This window comes from Emys orbicularis, chromosome 3 (assembly GCF_028017835.1).
Source record: "Emys orbicularis isolate rEmyOrb1 chromosome 3, rEmyOrb1.hap1, whole genome shotgun sequence".
NCBI lineage: Eukaryota > Metazoa > Chordata > Testudines > Emydidae > Emys > Emys orbicularis.
The window spans coordinates 117167525-117191938 of record NC_088685.1 but is presented as its reverse complement, the minus strand read 5'-3'; the positions used below and the strand labels follow the sequence as shown (position 1 = coordinate 117191938).

At 42.9% G+C, this 24414-nt stretch overlaps 1 protein-coding gene across 1 annotated transcript in view; it reads right to left on the bottom strand.

Annotated features, from left to right (window-relative positions):
• Nucleotides 1-24159, bottom strand: part of AKAP12 (A-kinase anchoring protein 12) — a 127447-nt gene extending 103288 nt beyond the window's left edge. Inside the window, exon 1 of the mRNA XM_065401981.1 lies at nucleotides 24031-24159. Coding sequence (XP_065258053.1) covers nucleotides 24031-24159 — 129 coding nt within the window. The remainder of the gene's footprint in view (nucleotides 1-24030) is intronic.
• Nucleotides 24160-24414: the final 255 nt, after the last annotated feature.

Sequence of the window (24414 nt, the reverse complement as noted above, 5' to 3'; positions counted from 1 at the left end):
CCCAGCCCTCCCGCCCCCCTGCCCTGACTTCTGCACCCTCCACACATACCCAGCCCTTCCACCCCCCTGCCCTGACTTCTGCACTCCCCACACCCCCTGCCCTGACTCCTGCACTCCCCACACATACCCAGCCTCCCCACACCCCATGCCCTGACTCTTGCACCCCCCCACATCCCCACCCCCCACCCTGAGCACCAGGTTGGCAGCGGGCTGAGCGGGGCCGGCGGCTGGGACCCCAGCTGGCAAGGGGCCGGCAGCCAGAACCCCAGACCGGCAGCGGGCTGAGCAGGGCCAGCAGCCGGGAGCCTGGCTGGCAGGAGCCAGCGGATGGAACCCCAGACCGGCAGTGGGCTGAGCCGCTCAGCCCGCTGCTGGTCTGGGGTGCCAGCCCTGCTCAGCCCGCCACCGGTCTGGGGTCCTGGCCCCCGGCCCCGCTCAGCCCGCTGCCAGTCTGGGGTTCTGGCTGCCGGCCCCTTGCCAGCTGGGGTCACAGCTGCCGGCCCCGCTCAGCCCACTGCCAACCTGGGGTTCTGGCTGCCGGCCCCTTGCCAGCCGGGGTTCCGGCCACAGGCCCCGCTCAGCCCGCTGCCGGCCTAGGTGAATGGAACCCCAGGCTGGAAGCGGGCTGAGCAGGCCGGCGGCTTAAGATCAGCATTTTAATTTAATTTTAAATGAAGCTTCTTAAACATTTTGAAAACCTTGTTTACTTTACATACAACAGTAGTTTAGTTATATTATATATAGACTTATAGAGAGAGACCTTCTAAAAAACATTAAAATGTATTACCGGCATGCGAAACCTTAAATTAAAGTGAATAAATGAAGACTCGGCACACCACTTCTGAAAGGTTGCCGACCCCTGCTGTACACTGTTCACCAAACCTTTCTCCTCACACTTCCTCCTCTCAATGCAATGCAAAGCTCCCTCCTATCCAGGCTCCCAGCAGACCGGATTAGTTTTGCACACAGAGAGAACAAGTTCCATGAATTTGGATGTATGTACTGGTACCGGGAATCACCATCTCCCTCTCTACCTCAAAGCCATAAATGAAAGAGGGAGAAATCAGGTGGCTTTGTAATAAAGGCACTTGGATTTCAGGGCTATGATAGTGGTCTGTCAGAGACCTGCTGGCTCTCTCTTCACACCCCATGTCTTGGCCTCATCGGCCAATGCTCCAGAGCTCAGTACCACCAGCTTCAAGTAACAGGGCTCCAAAAGTGTTGACAAAGCCCTCTGTTCCAAAGATGGCACAGCATGGGGGAAAAAGCTGAGTTTACGGCAGTCACAGAACTTGGCAGTATTGGTTGACTCCAGCTTCAAGAGTTTACTCTTTGGGCCAGCCTTGCACCAGACTTACCGGAGTCTCACTGGAGTATTCTGAGTGGGAAACAGAGGCACTCTCTACATTTTCTCAGCCCCTGAGGAAACAGCTACAAACTTATCTGGGATCTCACAATATTGTGATTTACTCTGAAGCAAATGAGACAACAAACACTGGACTGTTTATCAACAGGGTTTGAAGTCGGTGAGTGATCTTCCCTGCTTCTGAGGAAGGAATGACAAGGGGAACATCCCGCAACAGAAAAAAACTAAAACAGAAGAAAAAACAAAAATAAACAAAACTCCATAGAAATTGAGATGGTGCACTGAACTGGAGTGCTAGAGAACAAAAGACACAGCATCGGGGCACTTAAAACATAGCACTACCCATGGAGTGCAACATAACATCTAATATAGTCCTATACCCACAACAAATGCCAAAGTGCTGACATGGATACTAAGCAACAGAACCATAGCACCAAAGCACAAAGTCAGTTACTATTAAACTGTTGCTGAAGTGCCAAAGTTACTGGCTCTGCAGCAAAGAACAAAATAAGGCACCACAGTACAGTGGCAAAACACAAAAGACACAGATTTCACAGTTCTGTAATTCTGTGGGGAGAACTACAGCAGCAGCTGGTAAAGACAGGGCTACAGTGGCCAACAAGGGACATACTAAAAAGTTCCCAGAGCAGCAGTTAGGATGAGCAGGTGATATATGACCAACAGCAGACGGCCTGGCTCACAGCTCCACCTTGCTACCATTGCCCTTTGGGGCCAAAAGAACTTTAAGGGCCCGATTTAAAGCCCACCCAAATAAATGGAAAATCTCCCATTTACTTCAGTGGACTTTTGGATCAAGTCCTAAGTGCTTAATGAGTTCTGTCAGTCTCATGCTCGATAGCAGAGACCCAGGAGTGGTATCTTTAGATAATGAATTTTTCAAAACAGTTTTATAGGGAAAATGAAAGTAGTTGTTAAATTAAAATAGAACAACTCACTCAGCAATGGTTTCAAAGCTGTTTTGTTTAGGGAGTTTTTTAAACTGTCAAATTACATCCCCTTTAGTGATAGAAAAAGCCCAACACATTCATTTATCATTGTCTTATTGATTAAAATATATTTCTTTACCTTTTTGGAAATTTTATTTTTCGTTAGGAAACAGAATTGTATCAGGCCATAGCATAATCTGTAACCAATCTCCAAACTTTCCTAAAAGCTAAATACTTGTACACTCCATAACATATGACTAAGCAAACTATTCCCAGGCTTGCAGTGTGTGTGCTGCTTCATACGGAATATTACATATTCTGTATTTACATGCATTACTTTCAGTTTGTTTTTTTACTGCCTGCATCAACTAAATAGATCACAATAAGGGATCATATTATTTTCTGAGGTCATTAGTAGAAAAGGTAAGAGGACAGCTGCACCACAGATTCAATTTCCATACAGATTGACCAAAAACCTTAGTTTGCTTCTCCAATCAGCATTAACAGTTTTCCCATTGGGTATTCAGTACTATGCCTGGTGTTGTATACTTGCCTTTTCAGGAGACAACATTTCCCCTTGTGTATCAGTTTCTTATTAAGAAAAACTTGAAAGAAAGGGAAGTATTACCATGCACATGACACAACAACCAAGTGTGTTAGGACAATATAGAAAAGAAATACAATATATTGTTTAACTCTACATTATTTCCACCAGACAATCTAGCAATCATGGAGGATTGGCGTTAACTCCATTTTCCACTGACTTCTATGTGCCATTAAAATAAAGCAAAAAAAAAAAAAAAAGAGGGTGAGAGCTCAAAGTGCTCTTTAAAAAAAAAAAATCATCTGTATTATAAGGCCCTGTGTAAATCACAATTTCATAGACTGCATGGAAATTGTGAAATTAGCCCCATATCATGATTTTTCCAACAGCGGCATTCCCACTTCCGCCTCCCCACTAAAGGCACAGCTGCTGGTTGGGGGTTAGCAGGCCAATCTCATCCTACAGTGGGTCAGGGAGGTGATTGCCAGGACTATTCCAGGGAGTACCTGGGGGAAGTGGGTGGCCGTGGCTTGGTGGTGGTGGGGTATCTCACCACATGGTGCTGGCCACCCTAGGGTAGGGATCAAGTCACAGCTCACTCTGTGTTCAGCTCCGGCCCAGGCCACTGCTACTCCTTCCTGTCCAGCTAGCAGGGAGAGGGCAGTGCTGACAACATGGTAAATAGAAACCTTGGCCCAGCTGGCCCAACAGTGGCCCCCTGCAAGCCCAAGGGAGACACCGCAGGGGCTGAGACTGGGATCCATCCCTGCACCACAGCCAGCACAGTAACCGGTGCTGCTGCATCTTGGATCAGGAGGAGGTGTGTGAGGAATCAGGGTGTGTGTAGGGGGGATGGATCCCAGTCTCAGCTCCTCACCAGCTCCTGTTGCGGTGTCTCCCCCTGACCTCCCAGTGGTTGCTGTGGAGCAGGAAAGGCTGGCCCAGGGCTCCTAATGGCTGCATTGTCAGCACTGCCCTCTCCAGGCTGGCAGGAAAAGAAGCTGCAGCAGTGACATGGGCTGGAGTTGAGTTCGGAACAAGCCCCAGTTTCCCTTCCTGGACTGAACTAGATCAGCGGGCACCATGTAGTGAGACACGCCCCCTCCGGAGTGTTGCCCCTCCCCTCTCCACAAAATAGAACAAGCCACCACCTCCTTGTCCCTTACCTCTCCAGGATGGGAAAGGCCCTCTAACCCCCCATGAGCAGTTGTGCCCTCAGCAGGGAGATGGAAGCAGGGATGCCTGCTTCTGCCTTCCATGTGTTGGAAAAAATTATAGCAATTTGGGGGTGCAACTCGGTGGCAGTGCATATCCCAGGAAATTCAAACATATACCTGTGACACTCATGAATTTAAAAAAAAAATCTGTGATTTTCTCAGGGCCTTAATTATGAGTCTTCTGTGGCTTTGGGAGAAGATGGGAAGGGAAGGAGAAGATCATTACAAGACTACAATTCAAGAGTTTTGCCTTTTAATGTAAAAATTCACTTCAGTCTACAGAAAAATGCAAAAACAGTTGATTGTTAGCAGCAGCCTCCAATCAGTAGACTTGATTTTCAGCAGTAGTAATAAATTTATTTCCAAAACCACAGGGTCAGAATTGTGATGTTTAATTGTTAATATGTAATAATGTTGCAACTTAATCGTCTTTTTGAACACAAATCTAGTAAGCAGCAAGTATAGTAGTTTGAGCAAGAGATAGGTAGATAGAAACTTGTAAATTCTAATTCGAGATTTGGCAAGGACTTGTTATGAGATTTGCCTACTAATAATACTTACCATCTATGCTGCCCTTTTCTTCCATAAATCTCAAAGCACTTTACCAAGATTGGTCAACATTATTATCTTATTTTAGAGATGGAGAAACTGAGGCACAGAGACTCATCCACTTGCCTAAGATTACACAGCAAATCAGTGGCAGAACCTAGAACAGAATACTGGACTTTTGATTTCCAATCCAGGGTACTGGACAAAGCTCTTTTCTGAGTGTCGATTTACCCCACATATGTAAAATAGGAATAATTTTTATTCACCCACGTTACATGGGTACAGGTAGGATTTAATGTTATATAATATTCTGATGACCTATAAAAGCACTACATTATACAGACACACACACATTAAAAGAAGGTTAAGGTTGAAAAGCTAAGTACTCAAACATTAGGAAATGCCAGAATTATGGTTACCTATGCAAGCAGTTCTGACAGAAAATGTTTGACTAACCAGAATACTGATAACTGCATAAAAATTAAAGACAACACCTCTTTATTAGAGAATATAATGCAGTGCAGAGGCAGGGTTTGGGAATATATCCAGATTAAGGGTTAGTGCTCAATCCATCAAATATTTTTTGTTTTGTTTTTTCCCCCCCTTAATAAAAGCTAAATTACTATGGCCCTTAGGCTTGTGAGAATAATCATCCAAACATGAACTGGCTGCAAACTGATTCACTGTCAGACACAACTCCAGTATTTCTACAGCTGCTTATACCTTTGTCAAGCATGAGAGCAATGTTAAACAAGATTAGTCAGTTTCACCGCTGTATTCAGAACCTTGTGAAAAAATGGTTACTAACCTTTCTGTGACTATTGTTCTTCAAGATGTGTTGCACATGTCCATTCTACTCTAGGTGCAGTGCACATTTGTTGGAAATTTCCCCCCCAGTGGTACCTGACAGATACCACGTGCTATCTGAGTAAAGACTGAAGGACTACTCTTCAAAACCTAGCATCATCTCTAGACTGCTGAAAGATGACATAAGGGGATGCAACAGTGTGTATTGAAGACCAGGTTGCTCCCTTGCAACTATCAAGGATAGGCACATAAGTCAGAAAGGCTGCAGAAGCTCCCTGAGATCTTGTTGAATGTGCTGTTACTCTGCTTCGTGGGGAAATCTTAAATACAAGAGGGCTATCCAAGACAATATCCTCTGAGAAGAGACTGGGAACCCTTTCATCCCGTCCTTGTTTGCTATGAGCAGCTGCAAAGACAACCAAAACTGCTTGGTCCTGTCCAAATAGAACACTACGGCTCTTCTAACATCCAAAAATGAAGCCTCTCCTCATCTTTATGCGAACTTGGCTTTGGGAAGAATGACGGCATGTAAATCAATTGATTGATATGAAAGTTAGACACTGCTTCCAAAACAACCTTCAGATGAGGATGCAGATAAATCTTATCTTTAAAGAAAACTGTAAGGAGGACCAGGCACTAGAGCTCCTAGCTCACCCACTCTCCTGACTGATGTGATAGCCACCAAAACAGCCAACTTTATAAAAAGAGATAGTAAGAAACAGGTAGCTAATAGCTCAAATGGAGGGTCCATAAGTTTTGACAATATCAAGTTTAAGTCCCCTGTGGGAACTAGAACCTGTTCCTGAGGGTACAACCATTCCAGTCCCTTCAAAAATTTTATTGACATCTTATTGGAAAAAACAGAACAATTATCAACAATTATTCCTATGCTTTAGGAACAACAGACAGTCCAGGATATGCTGAATGGAAGCACAGAGCAGTGAAATCTCACTTTGTCAGGATCAGATAGAGACTTGCTTCCACTTGGCCAGGTAAGAAGCTCTTGTAGTTAGTTTCCTACTATTTAACAGCACAACCTGAACCTCCCTGTAGCAACCCTCTTCTCAAGGGTCTAACCATGGATCATCCAGGCTGTTAGGTGGAGTGCTGGCCTGGACCCCTCTGCGCCCCCCCGAACATTCCTCTGCGCCCGCCCCACAGTTTGTGGACCACTGGACTACACAGAGTTCAATTATTAGAGGCTATTAGGAAAAGCAAGAACAACAAAACAATAGTCAGAGATAAGGTAGAACTTCAAGGGAGCTAGGGAGCAATGGCTGGACAAGCTGAAAGTTACAAGTCCAGAGCCTTGAGTTTAAAAGTTAAAAGCACGCTCTGAAGAAAGAAAAGGAGGGAGGTGTTGGAGGGGGAACGTAGGAGGGGGAATTGCTAATAGATGCTTGAGGTGAGACGCTGACAAGAGAGACAGAGCATGCAGTAGGGGAGACTGCCTCTCCTAGCCCTGCAGTGTGAGTGTCTGGGTTAAGTGGAAACTTCCTAAATTTGCAAAGAAATGATAGCTTAGGTACGGCCTTGGTGGTTAGACCTTTTGTGGTTTTAAACCTTTTCTCTGCTTGCTATGTACCTTTAGGTGAACAGACAACATGTTTGTTTGGAAGGAGCTGTTTTGAATCATATTAATCAGTTGCTGGTCACAGTTTCTTGGAAGGTTTGTAGGTGTCAAATACAGTTAGGCCTGTTGTGTTTCCATGGTTGGAAGCAATGGGGCTGCCATGCTGGAATCCAGTCCAAGTATTATAGAACCACAGGGTCCCACCCAGAGAGAGAGGTGAAGGCAGTGAAACCTGTCACTGGAAGGGTGCATTTGTGAGGGTCTGCAAAGAGGTGTAAGGCACTTCTCTGTAACCATGACAGCATGGTGGGAATAGGAGGTGGTGTAGCCTGGTGATCCAGTCTACAATGAGGTGAACTTCCAGAGTTCCACCCCAGGAGTAGTACAGGTAGAGGCCTGTTTCTTAGAAAAATTGCCCACTGCTTGGGCGGCGGGTATAATAGGTCAGGGAAGGCTTAACCTTCCCTGGCGTTGCCGCCGACCCGCTGCTGGACACCTGGGCCGCTGTGGCCCCACCCTTTCCCCAAGGCCCCCACCGCCTGCTGCTGCTGCCTGCCTGTCTGTGCCTGCCATGTCTCCTCCACTCCTCCCCCACCTCTGGAGGTCCCTGCTGCTCCCCATGTCCCTCCTCCTCGGGGATGGAGGAGTGAGGAGGGACGCAGGGAGCCAGCGGCGGGCAGGGGAGTGAGGAGGCGCAGCCGGGCACTGGGGCTAGCGGCGCGGCCCAGCGCTCACGGTGGAGGCCAGCAGCTTGGCCGGGGTAGGGCCTTCGGGGGAGAGGGGCAGAGACTCGGCCCAGCACTGGGGCCGGCGGCTCGGCTGCGGGGGCCGTCAGTGGCGGGGGGGCAGCCAGTGGCTCAGCCTGGCACTGGGGCCAGCCCAGTGCTCGGGGGGATGGTGGCTTGGCCCAGCGCTGGGGCCGGCCCGGCACTTGGGGGGCCGGCAGCTCGGCCCAGCACTGGCGGGGAGGCTGGCGACTCACCTGGAAGGGCCATCAGAGGCAGGGGGGTCAGCAGCTCAGCCTGGCGCTGGGGCCGACCCAGCACTTGGGGTGGCTGGTGGCTCGGCCTGGCGCTTGAGGGCCGGCGGTCGGTCAGGGGCATGGTCCGTGTGGCTGGAGTGGGCGGGCGGTCACGGGGGGGGGGGGGGGGGGAGGCACTCGGAGCGTCTCCTGTTGGGGGGGGGGTTCGGGGCTCTGGCATGCAGGGGACGTGGCCTTGGGCAGAAGGGGTGGGACCGGCGGGCTAGCCTCCCCAGTGCTGGGGTTCACCCACCACTGATAGACTGGGGAAGAGATAAGAAGCTCAACTTGGCCTTGAGCACTAATACCCTACACAGAAAAAAACCCAAGTGTACTTTAAAAACTACTGCAGACTCGGGTTAATTGGAAAAACTAAAAGTTGAAAGGTCATTACCAATCCCATGAGCCAGAGCCTTTTCTCACTCCTCACCATAAGTCTTTTAATTTAATGCCTCTGTAGACTGAACAATAATTTATCAACATCCTTTACATTTCCCCTAAAAAATAGCTATATTTGTTCATATCAAGAACAAATTATGACAGTATGTGAAATAGTAGGAGAAAAAGCAATTCACTCTGCTCTGAAAATTATCTTTCCATTTCATACACAAAAGCAATTAAATACACAGTTGATCATGGGCCTTTATTAAGTGATGATTCACAGAGTTACTATATAGATTACCTAGAGCACACAAAGTACAGCATCAAACTAAAGCTTCTGAAAGTACACTTATGTTCTTGGTACCTAGAACCTATTTTCCTGTAACAGATAGAGGATCTCATGACAACAGCTTTATTTCAAAGGGGTTTGGAGAAGTGAAGAGAACACGTTGACCAACTTATGTAGCTTTTAGTCCTTAAAAGCAACAAACATTATTGAGTGCTGTATTCAAATAAACTATTAGTGAACTTGTGTGCGATATCAGTGACTTGAACTGTAATTAGTCTCAGGAACTATTAATTTGCAAATAGAGATGTGCCTAATATGGCTTTAATAACCAGATTTGCACAACTTCTTTGTCAAATATATAATCAGTAGTGGGACAATTTCACTGTTCATGCATATAACAAATTGTATACCAATTAATTTCTTTATTTAGGCAACAAAAAATGAATTAACACTAGTTGCCAGTAAATTTTTTTAAATGATTATAAAAGTAAGTCAACTATCAGAACTGTTTTGAAACTAATCCTAACATTAGAACAAATGGGATAGGTGACCTTCATTGGCACTAATCAACAGCACACTTTAGTCTGTATTCATTTCCAGCTCTTATGAAAAGAGTTCCATCATTTAATCGAAACTTTTATCTGACCACAGCCATTTAACTGCATACTAATCATAACACCATCTGTGGGAGTCAGATAGTCAGTCTTCAGAAGAGGTGCTGTTAGAAGGATGGTTATTATAAAAGGAATCATAATGGGAGTAAGATATACACTAGCCTTGCATCATACTTTTTTAATAGTATGACTGATAATCTGTCAGTGCTAATGTAAGGACAAGATCACTCAAATTTTTTGTTACGTTTGGCTAGAAAAATCTAAGTCTACTGGCATGATAAATATACCAATTCTTCAGTTTTAATGCAATTAGATAGCTTCTCCTGTAGTTCTCAAAGTCCAGGCTCTCTTTGGTTTCTAATAACTATGTTTCTAACTCTTACAATTAAAATATTAATGATCTAAATATTGCAGATTCAATCAGCTTAACAGCCATTGACTTTAAAACTTAGCTGTGAACATTTAAAATGCCAATATACAATTTACCCAGAACTCCCAACTCCCAGCTGAGATAATTTAAATTAAATTAGTGGCATCTGTTGCTAGTGTTAGACTTTGAAACTTTAACATTCTTTTAACATTTTTTGCCATAATACGTACATAAATTAGACTAGAATAACATAGTCTATGTATATCTATTAATTTCCCTGAGAAGTAAAATAACTCATTCTTGGATTCCAAAATGTCTTGATTGATCAAGAAACAGTGACAAGATAAAATATACATCTGCTACCAAAGTACCTTTATTTTAAAAAGAACATTAGTTTAGCCAATAAGAAGTTGTCAGCCTGTAAACATAGATGTAATTCATTTATTCTACAAAAAATTAACCACAGTTATAGAAGTGCTCTATAAAAGAGATGCCTTAGAGGTTTTCCTGGGACTAGTTGCAAACACTGGGGTGAATAGATTGATTGTTGCAGCTGTGTGTGTATGAGCCCAAAAGACAATGAGAGAGGCAGCAGAGCATCCCAAAGAGAGAGCAGAGGGACAGAGCTCTTTGGGGCACATTTGGATTTCTGAGCAAGGAAACTGCCTTCTGTTTGTTTCTACTGTAGTTGTGTGATACATGACTTTGTGTACATTCTTTGTAAATAAACAAGATTGCACCTAAGAAATACTTTATTCGTCTCATCCATTTCTCTTCCTAATGGAAACAAACCTACAAGACCCAGAATATTGGTTAACCACTCTGGCCAGCAATATATTACATATACATTAAAACCCTCAGTCATATGTAAAAGGAAAGTTACGTAGGTAAGGTCATACACTAGAAAATTAGGAAATACCAGAATTACAGTTACTCATGCAGCCTTAATTCTGCTGCCTCCTGTGTGGGCATGTTACAGAATGTACAGTTAGCAGCCACCTGCAACATTGTGGGTGTCAACAACACAGCATCTTACAAGCACTTTGTGGCAGAGGCAGGAACAGAACCAAGTTCTCCCAGGTGACAGTCACATGCCTTAACCACAGGCCCACCCTTTCTAAATTATATTTACATGTAACCATCCACCCACTCCTGGAGCTTTAACAGAGTTTGAACCACCTCCCTCACGTCAACACTCCATCACAGTTCTACCCTTTGCACTACAAGTTTAACAATATTAGTTGTCACCAGAAGAAGTTTTTTATTTTATGTGAACCAGCCAGAGAAGGAGGATGCCTGACAGTGGAATAGTGGGTTACTGCACATGAATAGATTCATTTTACAGACAGCATAGCCAAGGACAAAGAAATGGCAGGTTCTTCTTGCAAGACATATGACTAAATGGCTGGGGTTTGGGCCTGCAATATGAGAGAGCTGGACCTAGTCCAAATTTATGTAACCTCTTGGTGGGATATAAGGCCTTGTTTAGTAATAAGGGTTGTAAGCGGTACAGAATTAATACCTGTCAATGGAAGTAGTAAGTGTAGAATTAATGGTCACCTGGTTCCTACTACAGCACATGTTTGCATAGGCCAAAAATTATTTTGATTAGCAGTAAAAGGATCCATTTTCTCTGTCCTGTCTGGAATTTGAGCTCTGTGTAAAATGCTGAAACAAGAGACTGGATGGTGTATGCCACTCACTGCAAAGCAGATCCACCATTTTAGAGTTCTTGTTAGATATTGATTACTCAGATGGCAGCAGTAGCCAAGAATGATTACATCCTTCCTCACCCAAAAAAAAAAAAGAGAGGAACTCTGGCTCAGCTAAGGGTTTGCCCAGCTGTTATTATTTAGTGGCTCAACTGTTGTTACTCCTTGAGCCAGCTCCTTAATATTACTTACGTTATGAATAACCTCTCTTCTTGTTTGCTCTAGAACTAACTCTTCCAAGAAACAATTGTTTAACGTGTTGGGAAATTGCTTCTCTAAACTTTGCCCCATTATAATATTTGACCAGTTTACATGCAGGTAGTACAAATCACCTATTACTCTAATACCTGATTATGTCTCCTAATTTCCAATATATGTGCATTAAATGCAGAAGTATTGAGAGCAATATTTAATCTAATCTTTTTACCACCATGGCTTTGGTCATACTGAACATTTGTGTTTACTCAGAGGCTGACTGGCAAAAAGCAAGGGAACAACTCCTGTAGCTTTACAGGCCGACTCTTCATCAGGGATTGAAAGGAACTGAAATGGATTTGAACAAAAAAAGCAATTGCATTGTAGTTAATCTCTCTATTGGTAATAAAGCTGCTTAAGCCATTCACCACTGACAAGAAGATGGAACCTGAATCTCAAGGTGGTTTGATCATTCTGTAGTACCTGTCAAAATTCTAAAACCTTCAAGACCTGATGATCTCTTCCAGCCCTCTTAAAAATGGAAAGAATTTACATACTACAAGCATTAGAAATCCTGCAGACGCTTCTGAAAAAGAAAAGCCAAATTCTGGCATTCAAGGGAAGAACTATCTCATTACATACAGCATTTACCTTATACCACCAGTTAAATACGGTACAGAGCAGGTTAATTTAGGCTTAAGATATAGGTTTTCTAATAATCAAGTTTTATAAAGTTTAGCAGAGTTTACTTTAAAAGAAAACTGTATAACCTCCAAAAGTACTCCACTGTTCCCCTTCCCAAAAGCAACACACACTTTTTTTGCCAGATTTTGTTGCACTTAAGTACAGCATCTACTGAATGTTCATTTAAAACCCTACCCCAATGAGCTTGATTACCAGAAAAGATAGTGATTAGAGATTCAGAGACATGGTCACGTGCATTGATTTAAGGAAGGGAATGTGTCCTCATCACATCCAACCACAAAGCTGCTATGCTTCATGAGCATTACAAAACAAAAACAAAAAGTCCCCAAACAATCCAAACTATTGGATGACATTAATATTTGGAGTAGCAGCCAAATAAATAAATTTGTTAGTCTCTAAGGTGCCACAAGTACTCCTATTAATATTTGGCTGAAGAAGAATTTCAACTCTGATCATGCAAATGCCATTTGAACTGACCCAGCTCTTTATTAGAGTTCAGATACAGTTACAATACAACTAGTATTCATAGCAGAATCTGGAAAGAGTTTGGAGAGTAAAATCAATTTCAGCATTTAACTCCACAGTAGTCCAATTGTCTTTGGCTGCAGTAAATATGGTAAAGATTATAAATAGTGAAAGTCTGAACGGATACAGTGGTTTTTGCTCAGAAGCTTAGCTCTAAAAATTAAGTACTGTAAAGGTGGTGACAATAAACTGCTCTTAAAGATCATTAGATCTTGTTCTTGCATTTCTGATTTCCTGACTTCCTCCATGCCTCCCTTTATCCCCCAGAATAGATAAGAGCCACACTGGTTAACTTCTACTGACAAGACATCACTAAATGAAAACATTAAAAGTGAAATATTTTTGGAGTAGCTTTGCTACGCTGTTACAAGCATTACAAACATTTGAGAATGCTTCTGTTGAGTATCTTCTTAAAACTCCTTAAGGGATCAGAAAAAAATAAAAGTGTTGACATTAAAAGGTAAGTTTGATACTAGTAATTTGGAACTGGTGCCTAATTATTGCTTCTGTCGTCTGTGAAATATAAGAGTGTATAGGAATTCCAATGGAGATGACAAACTGAACTTCCATATCCAATGTACTCAGTTCTTTTCTGTCCTGTATTTTTCTCCACAGACACATAGTGTTTTTCCCCCAGTTGAGTACCATTCTATAGAACAGGGGTCAGCAACATTTGGCACGCGGCTCGCCAGGGTAAGCACCCTGGCGGGCCGGGCCAGTTTATTTACCCGTTGACGCGGCAGGTTCGGCTGATCGCGGCCCCCACTCGCCGCGGTTCGTCGTCCCGGGCCAATGGGGGCGGCGGGAAGCGGCGTGGGCGAGGGATGTGCTGGCCGCGGCTTCCCGCCACCCCCATTGGCCCGGGACGGTGAACCGCGGCCAGTGGGGGCCGCGATCGGCCGAACCTGCCGCGTCAGCGGGTAAATAAACTGGCCCGGCCCGCCAGGGTGCTTACCCTGGCGAGCCGCGTGCCAAACGTTGCCGACCCCTGCTATAGAACATTCTAGATTTATTTTTATTGAATAGTAGTAACTTTATTTTTAAAAAGACACCAAAACAAATTAATCATTTCTGTACTAAGAGTTCTCAATCCTTTTATTTTGCAAATAATAGAAAGAAGAGAATTACCATTCCTCTATTAATTTATTATTTAGCGAAACCGGAATAAAACCAAGTAACCTGTTACAGATTTTCCTATGTCATGGTCAAAATCCCTAGAGGTTGATAAAGTTTATTCAATCCCCAATTAGATTTATAATTTAGTCTCATATATTAGGGATAATAGCAGGCTTCAAGGATCACAAGAACTTTTCGAGGAACTTCTATTCACTAAAGCAAAGCTTTATAAACCATGACCTACATCCAAGAGCACTTAAGCATTCCTTGCATTCCTCCCCATCATGGAAAGACTGTTTATCAGGCACAGCTACACAAATGGCTGGGAATCTCTAGTCACACTTTCAGTGCAGATTCAAGGAAATTATCCTGGTCCTTTGTCTAATAACAGTGATTCTCCACATAGAACAGAAGGCTCTTTGGTTCTGATTCAAGAAGTGCATATGTACTAAAGTTTACAATGAGTACCCATCTTCATTTCAGCAAAACACAGCTTACAAGTAACTATACTGTGTCCATTTACTATATGTAAAGACACCACATGGTCCCATATCCTGGCCCCCACGAGAGTTTAGATGTAAATTCAGATGTCATCTTCTCAAAGAAAGATATTCAATATAAACAGAAAAATCCCTGTCAAGAAAAATATATTTAAACAAGGATCTGTTAGATAAGCCTTGAAAAAACTTCCACTGTTGCTAGCACTAGTTCAACCCACCAGTATTAAGAACATTGGGAGCCCTAGAATAAATCACCAGCATTTTAAATATCATGTCAATTTGACTTGTTCCAAGTAGTTTTAGATGACACAATACTGAAAATAATTTTAGCAGCTGGTGTTCCATCTATGCTAGGGCTTCTAGTGTTGCTAATAGTAGTGAAGTTGAACCAGTGTTAGGATGGGAAGGAATTTTTTTGCAAAGCTTCCCTAATGTAGATATAGCTTTAAAGCCCATCCTCCCAAAGAGTGACAGGACATTCTTAGATCCACTGTTGGGTGCTGGGCAAGAATAGTAGGTTTGAAGGCCTCAAGAGAGGTAGTGAGAATGAAGGGTAGAATAAAAGATTAATTCTTAACACAGTCTCTGGATTCTTTCACTGGGTGAAGGGGAGTCCTCTGTCAAACACCTTCAGAGGGAGAAGAGCTCTTGTTCAAATTGCTTTGGTTTCACACATCTCTATAAAATACCAGCAGAAGCAGTTATTGCCTAGCTCAGAAGACATAGTGGGGAAAAAACAGCAATGACACAGTACCATAACTCCACCCACAATCCCAGGTTAGCCAACACAGCCAAGGGGTAGTAAACTGGATTCTGTTTCTTCCTGCACATAAGTAGGACCTATTAGTTACACCAATGCAAAGCCAATGAAGGAACTTGGAATTCTGAAGGGTATATCTCCCTTTCATGATTAGACAGAGAAAGAGAGATTATTAGGGACAGGGCAATTTTTGAGGGATTTAGAAAGTGATCTTCAAGCTGAGAACTATCATTCAGAGCAAAGGCTGCTTAGTTTATATTTGAGGGTCCCTAAAAGAGGAATTCCTAGAGCAGAATCTCTCTTTTCTCTTCCATGTCTTTCCTTGGAGGTGGCTATGGGTGCCCAAATGGGAGGGGGTTTGTGCATGTTATTTTTATAGTTGTAACAGGAATGGCAAATTATTTACTATGTACATGTCAGTATTCTTTTTGTTCTTTTCTCTATTGGCTGTCACTTTTTCTTTCCTCCTTATTTATTTATTTATTTATTTTTGGTAGGGTGGATGAGGAAGTCAACTACTACAATATACCCAGAAAACAAGGGCTCAAAATGAGAAAGCAATATTGTGCCATTAAAAAACACAGCCTTAGGGAGTGACTGCTGGAGATATACACCTCCTTTACCTATCAAGTGGGTAAGGGCATCTGATGAGGGTAAGTTACCAATGTATGCAGATGGAAATGTAATGATGTCAGAGGAATGGAAGTTTGTTGACAGTTGTTTATTTGCTGGCTGCCACTTGTTTTGTGCATTTACAAGACTAAAACTCTTTGTGTAGTATACTGTAAAGCCAACAATTTGTCTTTTCAGCTACTTTCAGGGATCAGTGAGTGTCAATGAAGATGTAATTTATCTTGCAAGAACTTTATTAATAGTGATCATGCATGAGAATGATAGGACACAGCTTCACTTTCAGAGACCAGGTAGAGTTTACAGCACTGGAGGTTTTTGTAACAAAAACAAATCTCTTTCCTTGTGAACTGACTGGTCTTGTTCCAGAATCAGTGATGACTATAAATATGGAACCTACAGTACCATTTTTCCTTAATCACTTTTCAGAACCTTAAAAGACAAACTACAAAGGGATTTTTTAAAGTTAAGTTTGTGCTCTTGCTTGTTTTTGTTTGTTGGGTTTTTTTATGATGTAGAGCAAAGACCTGGGGGAGGAGAGGACCTGAACTTATTTTTGTTACTTAAAAATTATTTTCCTTGTTTTTCACCATTAGGAATTTTGCTGGAGGACCTCTCTGGGGCTCAGGAATGTTTACAGGAGTTCTTACAACTTAGCTGAAGGAGCAGAGGTCCAGAACCTTGAAGGGTCAGGATGCTGAGCCTTTGACAAGCACATCTTTTCTCCAAAATACAAAAATATCACTCCAAAAACCACTCTGTCCACTGTGTATAAGGTGGGCACTACCACCAACACCTTCACCTGCTGTTTTCTGTGGCTAGCGTGCTGGCTTTTGCAACTTGCATTTTAGGTGCTTTGCTCTCTCCCCTGCATTGGATAGGGAGCCTAAGTGCCTAACTCAGGCTTTGTGGATCCCATTGTGGTTCCAGTGATTTTCTAGAAGACTAAGAGTTCTATGTTGCAATGCTCAGGGAAGAGGCTGAGAAGAAATGTTCACGGTGGAGGAAAAGAACTTTCACATTTCTGACATAAATATATATCCTTTCATAAGTCATAACTCTGTTAGTGACATCACAATAATTTAAATGTCAAACACAGAATTATTATTTCACTGCAAAATCAAGAAGAACAAGTTTTGGTTAAGGACTTCATCTGACATACAAACAATTTCACCTCATTTACACCAGTGGCATACAGAGTAATAGTAGATGAGTATATTTTTTAAAAATAGACTTTTTTCCTAAGGCTGCTGTAGTGTTAAAATTCCTCTTTAAAATAATTTAATCTCCTAACGAATGGGGAGTTTTGTGTATCTGCAGGGTAACAGACCCTTTGAAGCTATCTCCTCAGATGGTATAAATCAGTGTAGTTCCATTGACTTTAGTGAAACCATAATGATTTACACCCGTTGAGGATCTGGTCCTTTAGGATTTGCCCTTAGTAGAAAAGTGCACCTGTTTAACTAAATCAATTAAAAAAAAAAATCTAACACAGACACACTTAAGCTAAATTGATATAAGCAAAGGTTAAACCATTTAAGTGAGTCTACATTAGAAGTTTGCATCAGTTTAACTAGATCAGTTTTTAAATCTATTTATAGTTAAACTTGCATACTTTTCCAGTACATACAGCATCTTAAGTCTCCAGTCTTTTCAGTAACTTTATTTTCATACTTTTCAGAATTGAAGAGAATATAACACCCCATGAAGTTCACTTAAGTTTTGTCCTTCTTTCTTCTTGAAAGAATCAAAATATACTGTTCATAGAAATAAGATATACTCTGTAGATAAGTTCCATTATTACTCAAAGACTGAAAAATAGTTTACATAATTCTATTCTTACTCTTTTTGGCCTCTCCCACTTGAGTGCTTCACACAAATCAATAGTTTTATAAGTCTATACCACAAAGAATCCCACTTCATCAAAAAAATTCTGTAGATGTTTGATAACTAAGAAAATGAAGAGAAACGAAAATACACTTTTCTTTCAAACACAGTTTAATTGCTTTGCGGAGAAATTACTGTGCACTCACATGGAAGATATAAAGAGAGTGTAGCTTGAATTTCAAGAGCAACACAATGACCCTTTTAGGCCCAAGGAAACTGTTGCAATCCCCTTTCTTTACACTCCATATCACCAAGATTAGTTGAGATTACTAGTCTAAATTTTAAACAAGACCTATATTTTCACATGTATTCTCTCTCTTTACTACATAAATTGTCAGAAAACACAGTTCAAATATAGAAGCCAATATATGTAATAGATTTATAACAGGCTTCACTAAAACCTTCTGATATTATACTGATCTGTTTAACAGGATTCCTAATAACCAAAGATAATCCTATTGGTTTTACTTCATTGGTGTTTATACAGCAGTCTGGATGAATGCTACTGTCTGGTTGGCTGATGAAGGTCCTGAAAACCATATAACTCTCCTAGCCAATGTACATCTGGACTATACAGCCACGGTCAGCCAAATCACTATGACATGTTCATACAGTTGGGTATTTTTAATTAAGCACTTATTTAACAATAGTTAGTTTTAAATGGTAAATTCTAATTTTAATTTTGAAGTGGTATCAAAACATATACTCGATCATAAGCCAGTTCGTTTATAAGCCGATCCCCCCAAGATGGATAAGTAAAAATGGAAAATTTTTATGACCCGTTCATAAGCCGACCCTATAATTCAGGGGTCAGCAAACTTTAGCTCCTGGGCCATCAGGAGAAGCCGCTGGCGGGCCGAGATGGTTTGTTTACCTCGAGCATCCACAGGCATGGCGGTAAACCTAAGTAAACAAAGTGTCCCGGTGCACCAGCTGCTAACCCTGACGGGCCGGGACAGCAACTGGTGGGGAAATTTTTTGGGGGAGAACCTGGGGGCCACGGGACTAACCCCTGTGACAACCCCTCACATAACTCCACCCCTAGCCCGGGACCCCCACACTCTCCCCATCCCATCCCTTCCCACCTTATCTGGGGAGGGCCAGGAGAGGATGTCTCTGGCCTGGCTGGAGCTGCTCCAGCAGGCTGGGCAGCGTGGCCGCAGCCTGCTCCAGCAGGCCAGACTGGGCGGCGCGGCCGCAGCATGTTCCAGCGGGCCAGACTGGGCGGCACGGCCGCAGCCTGCTCTGGGGGGCAGGGCCGAGCGGCACGGGCACAGCCTGCCAGCCCCAGAGCTGCAGCTGCTTCAGAGGCTGAGGGGAGAGCAGCATGGCCAGAAGCGGAGAGACTCTGGCCCCGCCTCTTCCCTTCTGGCTCTGCTGGCTGTGCTGCCTCTCCTTGCTCCCTCTGTTGGGGGGAGGGACTGTGTCCCACCTCTCCCTCTCTATACCCGTTCATAAGTCGACCCCCTTCTCTGGTGCTTCCCTTTTTTACTAAAAAAATTCAGCTTATGAACGAGTATATATGGTACTAAAATGTATATGAGCTGTGAAATTTAAAATCTCTTTGAGTGTCTCCCTTCCCATATCTAAGAGATAATTGGATTACGTAATATACTCTGCAAGGGACTACATTTAAAAACCACTTGTAAAAAGTGAAATGGCTCATTTTGTTAGTGGGATTGACCATACAGAGCACATTATACAAGTACTCTAACAAACATTGCTCTGTACCTCTGCCACAACTGAGGTTTGGTCTACACTTAAGAGTTAAGTCAACACAGCTACATTGGTCAGGGGTGTGAATAAATCACAGCCCTGAGTGACACAACTATGCTGACCTAACCTCCAATATAGATGCAGTATGTCAATGGAAGAATGCTTCACTGTTTACAATGTTGGTCCCAGGATATGAGAAAGACAAGGTGGGTGAGGTAATGTCTTTTATTGGACTAACTTCTCTTGGTGTTAGACAAGCTTTCACCAACAGAAGTTGATCCAATAAAAGATATTAACCTCATCCACCTTTTCTCTCCAGCAGCTAACTTCATTTGTGGAGGTGGAGTTCCTACACCAACAAAAAAAAAAAACTTTTGTCAGTGCAGGCTGCATCTACACTATGCAGTTATGCTGGCATAGCTACACCAGTATAGTCTCCATAGTGTAGATATACCATGAAACCAGCAAAGGTATTCTTGCCATTACCCCCTAGATATGAGTGTTCAGAGGCTGAGCTTTCATGGTGGAAAGTCTTTGACTTTGGAATTCACCTCCCAACTTGGTCCAACAGAGCAAGAGTTTTGTTAAATGTGAGGTGTGAAGGTTCACTTTCACCTTGTCTATAATTGGGGTACAACACTACTTCAACAACAGGTGTGTTCTTAACTCAGTTTAGCTAATCCGGGTTAAAATAGCAGTGAAGACATGGCAACTCAGATGAGCAGTTCAAGTTCAACCTCAGTTTCCCTCTATAGGCTTTTACTTGCACTGTTAACATGAGTTAAAAGCTCACTTTCCATGTCTTCCCCCCTATTTTAATCCAAGATAGCTAATGTGAGTTAAGGATAAATTATTTTTTTTTAAAAGGTGTATTTATTTTAGCGTAGACTTATTCTAGGAAATATGTGGGTGGGGGAACCAATGCAATCACCAGATTGTCAGTACCAGTGTGTCATAGGGTGAAATTGGACCTATTGAAGTCAATGGCAAAACTAACACAAGACTTAACTTTTGTTTAATTGTGATTTAGTGATATAAATGAGGCAGGAGTGATGGGCACGTGGTTCTGTAAGTGAAATTATAAAACAGAACAATGGATAATAGTTGGACTTCAAAAGAGAACTCACTGTTGATGATCCCATTATGCCACTTGGCAGTAGTAGTGGGATTCAAAGAATAAACAGCAAGAAAACATACTACTGCCAAAAAACTAAGCTGAGCAATACCACTGGCAGCAGATTCTTTTTAAAAACCTGCTACCACCAACCAGCTGGGAGAGGAAAGAAAGGAGGAGGGAAAAAGGAAGCCTTTGGGAAATTTTAAAAACTCTTTCCTCATACACATAGTGTAGCATGTTTATTTGATACATCTACAGGCTAGTATGTAGTCATAGTTGCAAAATTTTGGATGCTACAGACAATAAAAGGTTTTGTTTTTTATTGTCTATGCGGTCAAACATTTTGCAACTATAACTCTATACTATGCAGATGTACCGTATCAAATAAACACAGTAACAATGGAACTATTGACTTTGACAGATTAATATTTTATAGTTACATTTAAAATACTTCTCCTACATTCATCAACAAATATATGCACACCATGGATGTGATAAGACAAAAAATAAATATATATTGGCTGATAAATGCATCCACTATCATGTTACTACTTACTTGACTGGATAGAAATCATACTGAAGACCTGAGTGATTATATTTGCATTAATTATTAATTCTTCAATTATAATTCTAACATTTGAAAACAATATAATGGTTTTGTATTCATGTTCTGGCTGAATTGCACTACTGAAGATTATTATATTAGCATATTGTGAAAACTGATATCCTGTGGTGCCTGCAACAATATACCCAACCCAGAATATGAATGTGGCACTCTCTAGAAGTGAGCAAGATAAATGTTGATCTAGTACAGAACCAGACTAAATTCTGAGAAACTATGACTTAATGTTCTGGGTCATTTTAAGTGTTGGAAGAACTAAAATAAAACCTCTGTCAGATTTTGAAATAATATTGGGCCCTAACCAGGATCTCAGAGTTGACTGTCCAAGTGCTTTGGCCTGTAATTGACCTGCCAAATCTCACTCAATTTGGATTAGTTTTAAAAAGCAGTTTGCAAAATTTCAGTTGATGTGTTTCAATAAAAACACACTCAAAAAGATCATTCCTTTAAAGCTGTCACATTAGCAGCTCTTCAGTAAACAAATTAGCTAATAGTTTTGAATTTTTAAACAGTAAAAGAGGTTGTAACCAAAAGGAAATACAAGCATAATAGTCTGGTAATTTCCCAGTTTGAAAGGGTTGAATGGAATGAATATGAAAAAAATGCTCTATGCACTTATATACTTTACTGTAGTATTCTGTATACTGTACAAAAGTGTACACTATTATATTGCAATAAGCACAGAACAAGATGTTGTGGGGGAGATTTTTAGTGGAGTGAGGTTATAAAAGCGAACAAAGCTAAACCTCATGAAAAAAAAAAATTTCTATCAGGATATGGAAAACAAAGCAAGACAAAGCTGTTAAATTAGACCCAAATTAAATTTTGTAAAATAGTATTTTACAGAGATGAAACCATTATCAATAAAACAAAACTATTTTTAATAAAAACAGTTAAAAGTATAAAGGAGGATTCCTTTTTCACAGCTTTTTCTAGATGAAAAGATTAATTCTATTAATTAGAAAGAATTTTTTCTTAAGGAGAAAAATGGAAAAAACAATTTAAAAATATATATATGTAAAGTTACTTTTAGGTAGCCTTGGGCCCGCTACAAAAAAGGCATTACTTAGATTACTTAAAATTATTTTATTCTGATAATTGGATTAATATGATTATGAATTTTATATCCCTTCTTAGATATTAACATTATCTTGACTGTGAAACATATTTTTCACATAATTTGAAAAGATACTGGCTTGACCGTCTCAGGATATTTTCCTCTCCAGAGTAAAGTAATGTTGTCTTCAATCACCTTTGTCAGATATTTCAGAAATATTTAATTATTTCTGCCATTAATGTCTACCAAAAAGATTCACAACAATCATCTTGCCTGCTGTAAACTTTTGGCTTCTGAATACCAAACTACTATTGCAAAATACCACAATATGTTATAAACTAACATTGATTTTAAAGCTATTAAAGTTTAATGTGCACTACTGAATCTATCAAAACATGCAAGCAAGGTCTACTGGAGGCCAGGAACTATGGAAAATTGTAGCTGAAAGCTAAAATCAGCATCACAAGGTTAAGGAAACCAAGCCACAACCAGTTCTCAAGCTTTCACACCCACACATTAGATTAAAAGAATTTTTGAATGCTCATACTTTAAAGACCCCCAGCTCTGAAGAACCGGAAAAGTTGGATAACTTCTGCATCAATACGTACTGTTTCCCCTCTGTTATATAGAACAATCTAAAAACGAAGCTGATGTTATGAAAACATCCTTGATGCATATAATTTCCCTCCCGCCCCCATCATCCTCCCAATCAAGAAAGCACATTGAAAATGTATTCGTTCATAACTTATTGTAAACCGCAAACACATTAAAATAATTTCTTGCAATTCTCCAACACATCTATTAAGACACGTACATTCTCATCTGTGCTGGTTCACCCTTAGCTAATTACTACATTTTTCCTATGGGAATACATTAAGGATTATGGAAACTACCGTTAGGGACTAACTACTATTGCCAACTTTATTTTTCGTTTAAAAATTGTACATATTGCACACATGTATGACACGATGTGAGAATCTCCAGTTGGGTGTTTACTCAGCACAGATGCTGTCATAACGTAGGGAAAGGGGAGGGGGGTGGCAAGGAAGGCTGCTGTCGAGTTTGAGCAACTTGTCAAGGCAGGAGAGCCTGGAAAAGCCATAGATTTGCTGGTTTTCCTTCGCACAGACCAGAGGCGCCTCCCACCTGCATCCTCTGTGGGGAGGAGAGGAGACTGCAGAGAGCAGCAGCACGAGCACGGGGTACCACTGAGCTCTGACTGCAGGAGCGCACCGCAGTCAGGCGGCTCTAGCCCCGGGTACTGGGTGAGGTCTCCCCCACAAGCACACACATACGCAGGGCCTGAAGAAGGGTGGGTCTGTGGTAACCCCTCCCCCCGAGAGGCTGCCCCGCGGGCTGAGCGGAGCCAGCTGCACTGCAGGGAGCAGATGCAATGGGATGTAGTTAGCGCCCGAAGGTGAGCGAGGCGCTTACCAGGGGCAATGCAGGAGAGGGCCCGCCCGAGCTTACCAGCAGCCGCGGCGCGTGGGGGAGGAAGGGGGCTCCCGCCCCTGGCCCCCTTGGCGGGCCGCATCAGGCGCGGGGCTGGCCGCCGGGGGGAGTTTGAGGACTGCGGCCGGAGCCGCCGCTAGCGCAGTTCCCCGCCCCAGAGCGCTGCGGGCAAAGCGCCGCGCCGCGCACTACACTTGGCCGCCCCCACGCGCGGGGAGGGGCAGGTGCCGGAGGCAGGTGTTCAGCCGCGGGCGGAAAGTTTGCCCCGGCCGGCGGGTGGGTGTAAGGGGGAATGCCCCCCCCCCCCACGCACACAGCGGGGTCAGCCCCGCCGCTTTGCAAGGGACTAGGCTGCTACCTTGGCTGGGTCCTCGGGCTGCTCAAGCGGCGGCGCCGCCGCCGCCTCCGGACTGGCGGGCTCGGACTCCGCTGCTGCAGTGGGCGCGTCCTGCGGACTCCGCTGCTCCGCCGAGCTGCCCGCGCCCATGTCGGTGTGTGCGGCTGCCGCTCTCCCGGCGCCCCGCTTCTGTCCGCTCGCCCCCGGGGGACCCCGCCCAGCACCGATAACAATGGGGATGTCTGCCCGGCCAGCCCCCGGCGGGCTCCGGCCGCTCCTGCTCAGGGTGAGCCTAGCCTGCGAATGAAGGAGCCAGCCCCGCTTCCTGCCAACTCCTTTAAAAAAATCACCTCCTCCCTTGTCCCCCCGCCCGTCTCTCCCGCTGGCTCCATCACATGAGCAGAG